This window comes from Lycium ferocissimum, chromosome 8, assembly GCF_029784015.1.
Source record: "Lycium ferocissimum isolate CSIRO_LF1 chromosome 8, AGI_CSIRO_Lferr_CH_V1, whole genome shotgun sequence".
Taxonomy (NCBI): domain Eukaryota; kingdom Viridiplantae; phylum Streptophyta; class Magnoliopsida; order Solanales; family Solanaceae; genus Lycium; species Lycium ferocissimum.
In genome coordinates, this window is record NC_081349.1 from 23315090 (window position 1) to 23328035 (window position 12946).

The 12946-nt window shown below is 34.8% G+C and overlaps 1 protein-coding gene across 2 annotated transcripts; it reads left to right on the top strand.

Annotated features, from left to right (window-relative positions):
* The first annotated feature begins 771 nt into the window (after window positions 1-771).
* Window positions 772-11453, top strand: LOC132067608 (nuclear poly(A) polymerase 1). Of its 2 annotated transcripts, none has more exons than XM_059460884.1 (12): window positions 772-1462; window positions 3148-3225; window positions 3304-3411; window positions 4334-4396; window positions 4486-4644; window positions 6144-6257; window positions 6334-6396; window positions 6516-6845; window positions 8400-8564; window positions 8664-9491; window positions 10808-10878; window positions 10965-11453. In XM_059460884.1, the coding sequence occupies exons 1-12, from the start codon at window positions 1373-1375 to the stop codon at window positions 11005-11007; spliced, it is 2112 nt and encodes a 703-aa protein (XP_059316867.1). In that variant the 5' UTR covers window positions 772-1372; the 3' UTR covers window positions 11008-11453. The 2 variants fall into 2 exon arrangements, with proteins under 2 accessions (XP_059316867.1, XP_059316868.1); XM_059460885.1 differs by lacking the exon at window positions 772-1462 and adding an exon at window positions 2191-2212.
* The last annotated feature ends 1493 nt before the right edge of the window (window positions 11454-12946 follow it).

The following is a 12946-nucleotide window of genomic DNA, read 5'->3' on the forward strand; positions in this document are numbered from 1 at the left end:
TCAATTCTTATAAAATCTTACCAAATGAGCAAGTCACAGTTCATAACAAAATTAATACACTACTAGAAAGCCTTTCTAAAAAACACAACATCAATTGATCAAATTTTCGTTCAATAAAAAAGAAAATTTAACATGAATACTAATGTAACTACTCTTTAATATAATCCTCTCACATGGTAGACATAAATAAAGATTGGTAAATAATTGATGGAAGTAATTATTAAAAATATCTACCAACTTATGGGTCTTTTTTTTTACAAAATATAAACTTATGGGTCAAGTTTTATATTTAAAATTTTTGAAACCATGATTTGAAACCCCAAATCATGCCTGTTTGGATGATTTGGGATTTCAAACCAAACCATTAGATGAAATGTATGCCCAAATGCTAATTTCATGTCATGGTTTCAAATCGCATGTCCAAACGCTTACTTAACATTGTTAAGCTTCTGTCAATGCAGGGACTAAAATCGCACAAGTATACTAATTGAAGGTTAAAATTACTAAGTTGAACAACATAAGGGCTAAAATTAAGCAATAACACAAGGTCCAAAAATGCTACTTTCCCTAAAACAAATAAACATAATTTATTTTAGAAAAAAATATATACTCATATTTATTCTCCATAATAATAAAAATATATACTTTTTGCCTATTTATATATACTAAAAAATATCTCCATTATTCATTCTTCTTCGTCTCGTCTCCCTCACCTGTAAGCTTCATCTTCAATTCACTTTTTTAATTTTTTTTAAAAATCTTTTTTACATATTAATCTCAATTTCAATCGGTTAATTGCTTTTCTTTTGTTGTTGTTATTGTGTTTGTTAAATTCTAGGGTTTCGATCCTGCGAAGAACGAAGCTTTAATCGAGCAAAAATTGGGGTCAATTGAGACAATCGCGAACTTTTTAGGGGGTTATCTTGCAAAATTCGAGCAAATTGTTGGTGTTGAAATTGTATTAGAGAGAAAAAAAAAAAAAGAGAGAAAGTTAGGTTTTTTTTTTAGTTGTTGGTGTTATTTTATTGTAATTTAGTTTCATTTTGTAGTAGCATCTCAAAATTTAATGAGAATTTGTCTGAAGTATAATAGTACTCATAATTTTTGATTTTTTTGTTTTTCAGTTTTGATTTTTTTTACCTTTTTGTTATATTTGATTGTTGTATTTGTAGTGGATTTATTGGAGGAAAAAAAAAAAAGAAGAGAAAATTTGTGATTGAAGGTTTATTTTTGTTATATGCAAAAAAAGATAAGAGCTTTATAGAGTTTACTGTGTTTTAATTGAGTTATAAAAAAAAAAAAAAGGATAAAAGAAGAAAAGAAAAGGAAATAGTAGTTATTTGTGTTCTTGTTTGTGGAAAGAGGAAGCACAATGAGTAGCACTGCATATGGAATATCTGAACCAATTTCAACTGGTGGACCAACTGAATTGGATGTTGTTAGAAACCGCGAATTGGAAAAGGTTTGTTCTTGATTAATCTTTCTACTCAGATTTATTAATTTTTGTATTATATGATTGGAAAAAATGCTTTTTTCCTGCTGTGTTTGTGATGGGTTTTGTGTATAAAACCAAGGGGTCGTTTGGTACGCGGGATAAGGATATACCGTCCACCAAATACAGTATCAAATTTATCCCAGGCTTAATCCTGGATATCCCCCATTATCCCATCAAACTTGGTTATTTTATCCCACCTCCCAGTTGGGATATAATTCCAAGTCTATAATCCCGGGATAATTTAGTCCGCGAACCAAATGACCCTTTTAGTATGATTTAACGAATTAAGGAGTCATGACTTTGATTTCCCGGTAGAGTTGATTTTGCACAATTCAAAGGTTATAAACTGGGATTTTGTGTGTTGTTCCCTTTCTTTCTTGACAGATTTGTAGTTAGAAGTTGCATTATACACTTGTTAAATACTTGAGTATATCTGTTAGAACACATGGATTTCCAATGAGATATGCTGTTCAACTGTATATATATGTGTAAAATTAAGTATAGATGATATCTTAAGAAGAGGTGATAACAAAATATATAAGCGAAGCAGATTAAGCTAAGGTTTTACCTAGATACTTTTATAGGTCGGTAATACTTTAATACCCATTTCACTGTCAGCTATAACTGAGCCTAGACAAGTGTTTCGTAGAAATGTCATGTATTTGCTTAATTAATTTAGGGTTTTTAGTTGTTGTTAGGAACCGCGAATTGGAAAAGGTTTGTTCTTGACTAATCTTCTAGTTACTTGCCAATTTTTGTATTATATGATTGGAAAATTTCCTTTTTTCTACCGTGTTTGTGATGGGTTATTATGTATAAAGAGTATGATTTAACAAATTAAGGAATTTCCCCTGAATTTGCAGTCCTGGTAGAGTTGATTTTGCATAATTAAAAGGTTATAAACTAGCATGATAAGTGTTAACTGTTGTCCTCTTTGTTACTTGAACAGATTTGTAAGTTAAAAGTTGCATTACGTACTTGTTAAATACTTAAGAGTATATCAGTTAGAACACATGGATTTCCAAAGAGATATGCTGTTCAACTTCAAAAAGACCAAAACTCGTATATCTATGAGTAAGAGTGATTATAAATGTTGTTTTTAAATAGTGGTGACAATAAAAGTTTTAAGTCAAGCAAATTAAGCTAAGGTTTTACCTAAATATATGTATAGGCAGGTTATACTTTACATCAATACATCTTCAGAAGGCTTGCCAGCTGTAAGTGTATAACCGAGCCTAAACAAATGTTTAGTAGAAATGTTTTCTATTTGCTCGATTTATAGGGTAGGATATGCAATTTTGAAGTTAACCATGCTTTGTACTTATGGTATTGAGAGGACATTTTAAAAATCAATCTAAGCTGTGTTTAAAGTCAGGCTAAGTTTTTCTTCTCAACCATGTTTTGTTTTTCCTTTGAATGATTAAACTAACACAGATTAATGTCCCAAGGAATTGATGTCTGATTCAATAGAACAATGTTCGAACGTATATATGATTTCTGAGATACTGATAATTTTTTATTTTATATATATATACACACGCGTGCTCACACATCCACACGTACGTGTGTGTGAGAGAGGGGGAGAGGGAGAGGGAGAGAGAGAAAGAGACTTGGTTTTAAAAAAGTATCTGACAAGGACTGCACTTTTTCAGCTTCTTGCAGATGCAGGCTTGTATGAAAGTCATGAAGAAGCCATTAAAAGGGAAGAAGTGCTAGGGAGATTAGACCAGGTTGTTCTTATTTTTGAATTCAGAATTCTTAGTCTTACTATAACAAAGTCATTAATTACTGATTTTGGAGTGAAACAGATTGTGAAGACGTGGGTGAAAAATGTCTGTCGTGCTAAAGGCTTCAATGACGACCTGGTGCATGAGGCAAATGCAAAAATCTTCACATTCGGTTCATATCGGCTTGGTGTATGTCTCTTTTCTTCTTGCTTACGCCCTTTCTTGGATTCGATTCAACTGGTGGTATATAGTCTTGGCGCTTCAGTTTGCATGTCCATGGCTCAATACTTGAACAAGTTTAAATGAAAGTTCTTTTGCTGGGTTTTGGAGGGGGGATTGGTTTTGCTTGATTAGATTTTTAGGGAGTACCAAGTTTCCGGGCTGTTGCATATATAATGAATTTGTCAAATCTAATATAGTCTGGCGCTTCAGTTTGCATGTACATGGCTCAATGCCTGAACAAGTTTAAATGAAAGCTCTTTTTTTGGGCCGGGGGGGGGGGGTGTGTGTGTGTGTACTTGCTTGATTAGATTTTAAGGGAGTACCAAGTTTTCCGGGCTGTTGCATATATAATGAATTTGTCAAATCTAATATATTACTTGGTTGAGGAGGCATATTTGGTCTAAAACTTTTCTTCAAGCCCTTGCAGATCGGTTAGTTTATAACAACCTTGTGACAACTTCAGTTAGTAAGAATAATTAGGTGATCTGTTCTTCCTTTTCCCTTCAATTCTATAGTGTTTTACGATTTTTGTGTTATTTATGAACCCTGCTGGTGTTGATTTTGCAACTTGGTCTTTTCTCATCATTGTGGTGCTTAGTTTTTCGAAGTTGGATGTCATGGGGAGGGATTATGCAGTGATACTTTGTAGTAGTTGGGAACCCTTTCTGAGGCAGGACTGGAAAGAGAAACTTCAGATAGTAATATTACATTCTGGTATTGTGAATGTGCGTGTTACTTTACACTTAAGCTGATTTAAATCTATAAAGACCAAAGGAGTATTTTGTATATTATATTGGTTGGCTTCAACGATCTTCGGGTTTATCTTGCTTGTCGAGTATTTTTACCCTTTTAATTTATCAAGTTAACTTTTTTTGGTTGTTTTTAACAGGTACATGGCCCTGGCGCTGATATAGACACACTATGTGTTGGACCTAGGCATGCGATGCGTGAGGTAGGATGACGGCCTTTTTAGTTTGCATCCTTTAATTTTACGATTCTGTGCTGAAAATTGATGCATGGAATATTCCTCTTACATTGCAGGATTTCTTTGGGGAACTTCATAGAATGCTTGAAGAGATGCCTGAAATACAAGAACTTCATCCTGTTCCTGATGCTCACGTTCCTGTTATGAAGTTCAAGTTCAATGGGGTTTCTATAGACCTTCTTTACGCGAATGTATCTCTCTGGGTTATTCCTGAGGTATGATTCTCTTGTATGTGACTGATTATACACTTGCTTTGAAATGCACCGTCCTTTGTAGTTATAGAAAATCTGTTTTCTGATGTGCATTTCGCTTTGTTATATGCTGCTGCATATCATCTTCATAGTTGGTTGAATTGGTGAACCTAGTATGGTGGGGTTCAACATCTCGCTTTGATGCATTTACTTATTCATTTCTCTTGATGAATTGCAGTTACTTTTCCATTTTCCTGATTAAATTCTGAAATAGCCAAGGAAATGTGCGATATATATTTTTAAACTTAGTTGGGAAAAAGTAGGTCGTGTGGCATATCCTTAAGTTTGCTTATTGCAGTGGTATGGATGGAGACAAAGTGGAAGTAGGAAAACAGAATTACAGCCTTTGTTGCAGTTTGTGGATATTGTGGAGATAGAGGATGTTCTGGAGGGAATTCGTCTCCTACTTAGAAACTGAGGTCTATTCAGCTTTTTGGTACAGAATGTTACTTGCAAATGACATGCATGGCTCGATAGATTTTATTAGCTCCCTTCATTTTTGATCTGGATGTAAGTAGTAGCTGGTCAAGGAAAAGCTACTGTGGTTTTGCTGTATCTTTATTCCATAAGTATCCACTTGATGCTTATTAAATAACAACGTATAGGTGTTGGAAACTGTTCCTGTTCATCTTATGAGGATATAGGTTTGCTTTAGGCTCTTAATACTAATTGAACATCTGAAAGGAGAGGGGTTGTGAAATGTTATTACTGTACTATATAATTATTTGCTACTTCTTCTGGCTCTTGCTTGTAAAATAGTATGGATTTGTCTGCAATTGCATGAGGGCTACTGGAACTTTTGACTGCTTCAAGGTATCTAAAAAGAGGTTTAGACTTGGCCATTCCTACTTACTATTCAGTAACGTTGTCCGTCATTAGTAGTGTTCAGTTATCTTCTATCCTGTTGTCTGCTGATGAGTATACTGTTTTTTCTTGTATTTGTAATGTCATAATTCTAACCAGAGTTTGGGGTGCGATGGGTGATGACGAGAACGGTAAGGAGGCATTGTATAGTTGGGGTTACAGAAAGGGGAAGAGGAGTCCTAGGGCTTGGAAGGTTGCCCCGCTAGCACTGATGTGGGTTATTTGGAAAGAGCGAAATAGGAGAGCGTTTGAAGGGGTGGAACTAGATATTGTAAAGTAAAGTTGCAAAATAGTCTCTTGTTTCTAGTTTGCTTTTGGTGTTCCCATGAGACCCCTGTTTGTATAGAAAATTGGGTCTCCTTTTTTGAGAATCATGTTTTGATGTAGGTTCTCTCTTTTTGGTATACGGCTTGTATATGGGGTCTTTTCCCCCAACTGTTAATAAAATTATTACCTTATCAAAAAAAAAAAAAAAAAACCAGAGTTGTTGTCATCCTATTAATCTGAAACCTTACTTGGTATGCTGTTGACATAAATAACGTAATCTGTAAATTTCTTGAGATGCACTGCATTATATTAATCCTATTTGTCTCTTGCAGGACTTGGACATCTCGCAAGAGTCCATACTACAGAATGTGGATGAGCAGACTGTTCGTAGTCTTAATGGATGCAGAGTAACAGATCAAGTTTTGCATTTAGTACCCAACATTCAGGTTTTTGCTTCACAATTTGTAAATGCATTTGATTTAAAACCTTAAGCTTAATCTTCCCCCCTTTTGGTTCCTGTAGAGTTTCCGTACCACACTGAGATGCATGAGGTTGTGGGCAAAAAGACGCGGAGTTTACTCAAATGTAAGAATCCAACATGACCCCTTGTATCATCTTACATGTCCTTAAAGGTACAGTAACTGTCATCTTTAGTGAAAGATAGTTCACCTCTCTTAAACTTGTGCCACTTCTGTTTTGACCAGGTTACCGGATTTCTTGGCGGTATAAATTGGGCGCTACTTGTTGCTCGGATATGCCAGCTTTATCCTAACGCAGCTCCTAGCATGTTGGTCTCTCGGTTTTTCAGAGTCTACAGTTTGTGGCGCTGGCCAAACCCAGTTTTGCTGTGTCCAATAAATGAAGGATCTCTTGGGCTTGCCTATTGGGATCCTCGGAGGAATTTCAAAGATAGGCAGCACCTAATGCCGATAATAACTCCAGCATACCCCTGCATGAATTCTAGCTACAATGTTTCAACGAGTACCTTGCGTGTTATGATGGAAGAATTTCATAGAGGGAATGAAATTTGTGAGGTATTTATGCATGCTCAGTTTTTGGGGTTTTACTACTTTTTCTGGTGTACTTGCACGCAATCATTATGATCTGCAGGTTTTAACTTCCTATTGGTTCTATTTATTTACCCCATTTAGTTTTTGTTGTCTTTATCTAAATACGCATCAAAAACAAAATTATGATTATGCATATTGCTCCATCATGTTTCTGAATTGAGTATGGCATTCTGTGGGGAGTACCATCTTTGGTTTAGTAGAAGCACTGGCTCAGTTGTCTTTATCACTGGATAAACCACTTGCTGCTTACTCTTAGTTTCAGTGTTCCATGTTTTCGCTGCTTAATGCATGTCATAAATTGCCGGTTTTTGGTAGAGTCAGATTGAAGTAGCCTGCATTAATGTAGCTCCATATGATCCAGAATTTTCCTTAATGGCTATGTTTACCTTATGTCTCTTACATCTCTTTGCAACAAGTGTGACATAAATTAGAGCTATTTAAGTTCATCACTTTCTTTCTTTATTTTTTCTTTTAATATACTACAACAACCACAAGTCCACAACATACCCAGTGCAATCCCACAAGTGGGTTCTGGGGAGGGTGGGTGTACGCAGACCTTACCCCTACCTTGTGACTTTCTTTTAATATACAGAAGACCTATTTTTTTAATTCTAGTAAACCTTAGTGAGAAATTAAGCTGAGATAGTAGCAACAGAAATTTACTTGGTGAGAATATTCAATTCTAATAAACATTGGGAGAAATTAAGCTCAGCTAGTGAAACAAATATCAAAGGTTGTTTAGCCTTATGTTTTAGTCCTGATTTATACCTGTGCATTTTAAGCATTCAGCTGTAGTCTCTAGTGCATGGTGCAATCTAGGAAGAATGACATTTTCACCATAAAAAATTCTTTCTTTCTAAATTGCACCATATTTATCAGATTTGCTGGAATAGAGCGTGCTCTCCTCACCCCAGAAGTTTTTAAACAGCTCTTCCTACATATAAGTAAAATAAGAACTTGAGTTTTATGAAGGTTAAAAGCTCTGCTGTCAACAAAACATCACTTCATCTCTGTTCCTTACTGGATTCATTCAGTCGTCGCTCAACTGATGTTGTTTCTTCCATAATTTTCCTCAAATTTTTGTTTGACGGTTTAACCATGCGTATATATTGAATTTGGTGTTCATGGATATTGTTACCATTCCCGAAAAAAAAAAAAAAAAAAAAAAAAGAATTGGGTGCTCATAGTTAAGATACTTGATTCTCTCCCTAATGTCTTTTAGACTGTTCATTTGTTTTTTTGTGGCACCAATGCTCTACAGTTACTTCTATTATAATCCTATTACTGTTATCTTCCAATCATTATTCCTATTTTTATAGGCCTTAGTGGGTTTGTCTCTAGTTTATACTTTTGGTTCGGATCCACTGATGTAAACACTTCATTTTGGTTTCCAACACTTTGTGTGGATGATTAATATACTGTCTGTTACCTTGTCAAAAAAAAAAAAAAAAAAAAAAAATTATTCCTATTTTCATCAATTGAGGTCTTCTTTCACGGACGTAAATTTTGTGTCTACAGGCAATAGAAGCTAACAAAGCTAGCTGGGGGAGTCTATTTGAGCCTTTCCCTTTCTTTGAAGCCTATAGAAACTACTTGCGAATAGACATAGCTGCAGAAAGTGAGAATGACATGAGGAAATGGAAAGGATGGGTTGAATCTAGGGTACGCCTGCTTACTCTAAAGGTGATGTTTCTTTTCTTCTGCTTCACATTTGATGTCTTCGCCTCTATTGCTTTGCCAAAGGGACTGAATTGATGAACCTTCCTTGCTCTATTCATCCAGATTGAGAGAGACACTGCCGGTGTACTTCAATGCCATCCACATCCGGGTGAATTCTCAGACAAATCTACGCCATTTCACCATTCCTATTTTATGGGATTACGTAGAAAACAAGGTACTAATCCTCAACAAGGTGAACAATTTGATATAAGGTTGACAGTTGAGGATTTTAAGCGAGATGTATATCAATATTCTTTTTGGCAATCTAGCATGTGGATTCATGTGTGTCATGTAAGACGAAAAGATCTTCCTAACTTTGTCTTCCCTGGAGGAGTACGTCCTGCTCAGCCTGCAAAAAGTGAAAGTCGTTCAAAATCACTTGGTTCTGCTAAGACAACATCTCCAGATGCTGCTTTTAGCAGAAAGAGAAAACATGACGAAGTTAAAACAGGTTTTAGCTCAAAAGAGTCCCTGGCCGTGAGTTGCAGTGATGCCAGCTCACCAGGTGAAACTAGAGAGTTGAAACGATTTGAAGCTGATATTGGTGATACGTTGAGTAGTAGTGGTACGCTTGTTGATAACCAAATTGAAGTTTCTGTCAAAAGTACCTCGCCTGTGCCTGCATCAGATGCAGCTGTAACAGAGACAATAGCAGTCATTCAATCTGCAGAACCGACTGTGGGCCAGCAAAGTGCACCTCATGGTGTTGAAGATCTTGGGGATGAACTGGAGTTGACAAATGGAGTTAAGCATTTTGATGGAGGCAATGAGCTGCAGACGGAGCCCCCTACAGCAGAGCAAACATTTGAGGCAGCAACATCAGAGGAAAAGGACATAAGTGGTGGTTCTAGCCATAAGGTCCTACAACCTGAAGGCTTGGAAGAACTTGAGGTTGTCTTCTAACTTCATGAACATTTTCTTAATTGAAAAATATATCAAATACTTACCTCTTGAGATCCTTATTTTGTGCACCGTCTGTCCATCTGCAGTTGCATCATACAAATCTCAAGATAGATAATGGATCATACCAAGACTAACATAGTGCATCTTTGATATATAAATTAATGTACCTTTGAGTGCATCTTTGTCTTCTTTCAACTTTTTGGGTGCATCATACCGAGACTTTTTCAGATAGATAATGGATCATACCAAGACTAACATAGTGCATCTTTGATATATAGCAAACCAATTGATTGTGCTTTAAAACTAGTTAACTATGCTTTTCTTTGATGTCTTTGGTGGGCGTTTTGTCCCTAGTCGAAGGCTCTTGCTCAAACTGCCATGTTAGGAAAGATATCTGATTCTTATTGGCCCGAAACTATAAGTACTGTTTGTCTTTTTGGAGTTCATTATGAATCTGGCAGCATTTTGTTGCTAGTGACTTGTTTTTTGCTTATAAGTTGCTAGTGACTTGTTGAAACAAAAAAGTAAACCAGACTTTTATGTGGAGCATGGAATATGCTTATGAGGCCTCTTTTCGTATTTGTTCTTCCAGTTTGTTTTCCTTTTTCAGCTCCAAGCTCTTAAAATTTGGTTGTCCCTGTCAGGTGTTTTATTGATCTGAGCTTAACTTTGTCTTCAGAATTGGGATAAAAAGTGTAATTTGGCAAGTTGCTGTAACCATTTTGAGAGTCCGCTATAACTGATTAAGTTTTTTATGGGATTCCATTATATGGCCCTTATATTTTAATTGCAGAGAAACAGAGGGAATAATAATGGCCATTTAGGAATCTCTCAAAATATCTTTTGCTTTGCATTCTGTTCAAATCTCCCTTTTGGATTTCCTTTAAGAAGACTTTGTTAGTGTCACCGCTAATATTTTGTACATTTTGTTGCTAGTTGCAGTCTGAATTTTGGTAAATTTGATAGTTTCAAAGAAATGTAATGTAGCATGTTGGTGTGACAGAAGAAAAAGAGCTTGACATGTTCCAAGTAGTTTTTATGAGTGATAGTTTTTAGCTCATTTTGTCCTCCACCTCTTTTCCTGCCCTTCTTCAATTAGTCTGCGCACAGGAGAATTTTACAGGAAGTTGAATGGAGAGGTCTCCGCAAGACCACTCTATTTGTCTGATTGGATTGTATGCTATAAGCTTGTCTGCTACCTCATACGAGCAAATGTCATATGTAAAATTTTGTAGCCAATACTATGAGACATGAATACAAACGAAATTCTAATGTTTTTGCTTCTTTTCCCTTGCCCCTGAAAGCCGATTGAGCCAGCAGCGTCCTCCAGCATAGCATCTGCTGCATTTGTGGTTCCTCAGAAGCCTCTCATTAGGTATTGTATCTACTCTTCCAAATTGAATGAGTGAACCTTTCTGGAGAGGCGCTTTTTGTATTGGTAATATCTGCACTTCTTTGCAGGTTTAATTTTACTTCTTTGCGGAAAACAACTGAGAGCACATGAAGAAATGTGCACTGACAACCACATGCTGGGATCGAGTACGCGAAGCACATCGGAAAACTTTTTTTACTGGTTTAATGAAAAAGATGCGGGAGAAAAATGGAATAAAGAAAGAAAAGGAGAGCTATAATCCAATTTTGGCTGGTGGGTGCAAGTACATCTTGCAATTCTTAGGCTATGCCATGAATGTTTCTAAAGCTAGAAGGGAAAAGGAAAAAAGAAAAAAAGAACTGAATCCAATTTTGACTGAAGTTGGGATTTCTTGTAAATTATCAGTTGTTTCTTGCTGTTGAAAAAAAAAAAAAAGAAAAAAAAACCCAGTTGTTTCTTGCTCAATTCCCACCTTTCATAAAGACAAGAACTCATCCTCAAGTACCTTTTGGGTGCTGATTGTAAATTACATGGATAATATCTAAATAATATGTACCTCAATGCTATGGTTTATGTAATTTAAGTTTGAAATTCTAAAAGCAAAACTAATCGTCTGTGTGGCTATACGTGGATTTGTACTAAGAATAATTAGAATTGTTAAGTTGAATTTGTACAATAAATAGAAATTTAAGTTGCTACGGTTTTTGCTTATTCTTTTTGGAACATTGGCTGATAGCTATTTTCTTCAGTGCGTTTCTTTCTCATCTTAAATGGAATATGTCTAAGGGCCCGTTTGGCTTAGCTTAAAAAAGCAGTCTATAAGCTGAAAACAGTTTATAAGTCAAAAAAATAAGTTTGGCTATCCCAATTTATTTTTTTGGGCTTATTTTAAGCATAAAATAGTTTATAAGTTGATTAGTCAAATCTTTCAAAAAACTAAAGCTTGACTTTATACAACTTGGAGTATTAAGTTAAGCCAAACAGGCTCTAATTCAAGTAGGTAAAATGTTTAGTTCAACGGACCTGTCAATTTGGACTTGCCACTTACTATTTCGTACCTTTGGCTTTTTGATTACTACATCTTTTGAGTTTTGTCGTGAGTACATAGTGCAAACAAACATGTCAATAATGGAAACAAACTTGTAGTAATTATCAATAAAAAATGTTGAAGTTTCTCTCAGTTTCTTTCAGCTTATGTGTCTATCGTTATTAACATAAATTAATTCCAAATGTTGCACGTTGAAGGTACTGGAGATCAATATTCTGGACGTTTCTCTGTATAGGTCTATAGATATGTGACCCTTTTTTCTTCTCGGAATTGGATGTTGGGGTCCAATTCAAAAAACTTAAAGAGGAGGGAAAAAAATGGGCTTAAAATATATAAAGAATTTTTAGGACCTGTTTGGAAAGCCACTTGGTAATTGGAATTGGTATAATCACTGGGGTAGTAATTACACAGCCTAGTAATTACATAGTAGTGTAATTACAGCGACCGCATTTGTTTGTCATAAGTCATAACATAATTACAATGTAATTACAAGCGTCTTTGTTTGGTTGCAAAAGTGTAGTTACACGGTTAGTTTAATTTAAAAATAAAATTTAATTATAAAAAATTTAAAATTAATATTTAAAAAATATTTGCTTTTATAAATAAATTAAATTAGTTCTTTAATAACACATTGTTTTTTGAAAATATATTAATTAATAATCATATATTTGTAACTAACATTTAAAAAATAATTAGTATATATTTTTCAAATTAATAATATTCAGTTTTAATTAATTATAAAACTTAAAAGAAGACTTTTTTTCTGAGAACGTCATGGATCGGATGTTTGGTCAAAAAATAATATTTATAAATATAATGCCTTAACATTATTCAAATGTTTGACACAAAAAACCCATCAAATGTAAATGAAAAATAAACAACATGCAATGTGAAAGCAAATAACTTAAAATTGAAAATATTACCTAAATTCAAAATCCAAAAAAAAAAAAAAGTTATAACATAATACTCTTATGTCAAATTCCAATATTACATAAGTAAGTTCCAACGTAACTTAAATAAATA

Bases quoted from the DNA above. Each gene is read 5' to 3' on its own strand.
- LOC132067608 (XM_059460884.1), top strand. From the start codon at position 1,373: ATGAGTAGCACTGCATATGGAATATCTGAACCAATTTCAACTGGTGGA. The intron at 6,846-8,399 runs GTATTTATGCAT...TTGTGTCTACAG, and splicing joins GAGGGAATGAAATTTGTGAG to GCAATAGAAGCTAACAAAGC. The intron at 8,565-8,663 runs GTGATGTTTCTT...CTATTCATCCAG, and splicing joins TACGCCTGCTTACTCTAAAG to ATTGAGAGAGACACTGCCGG.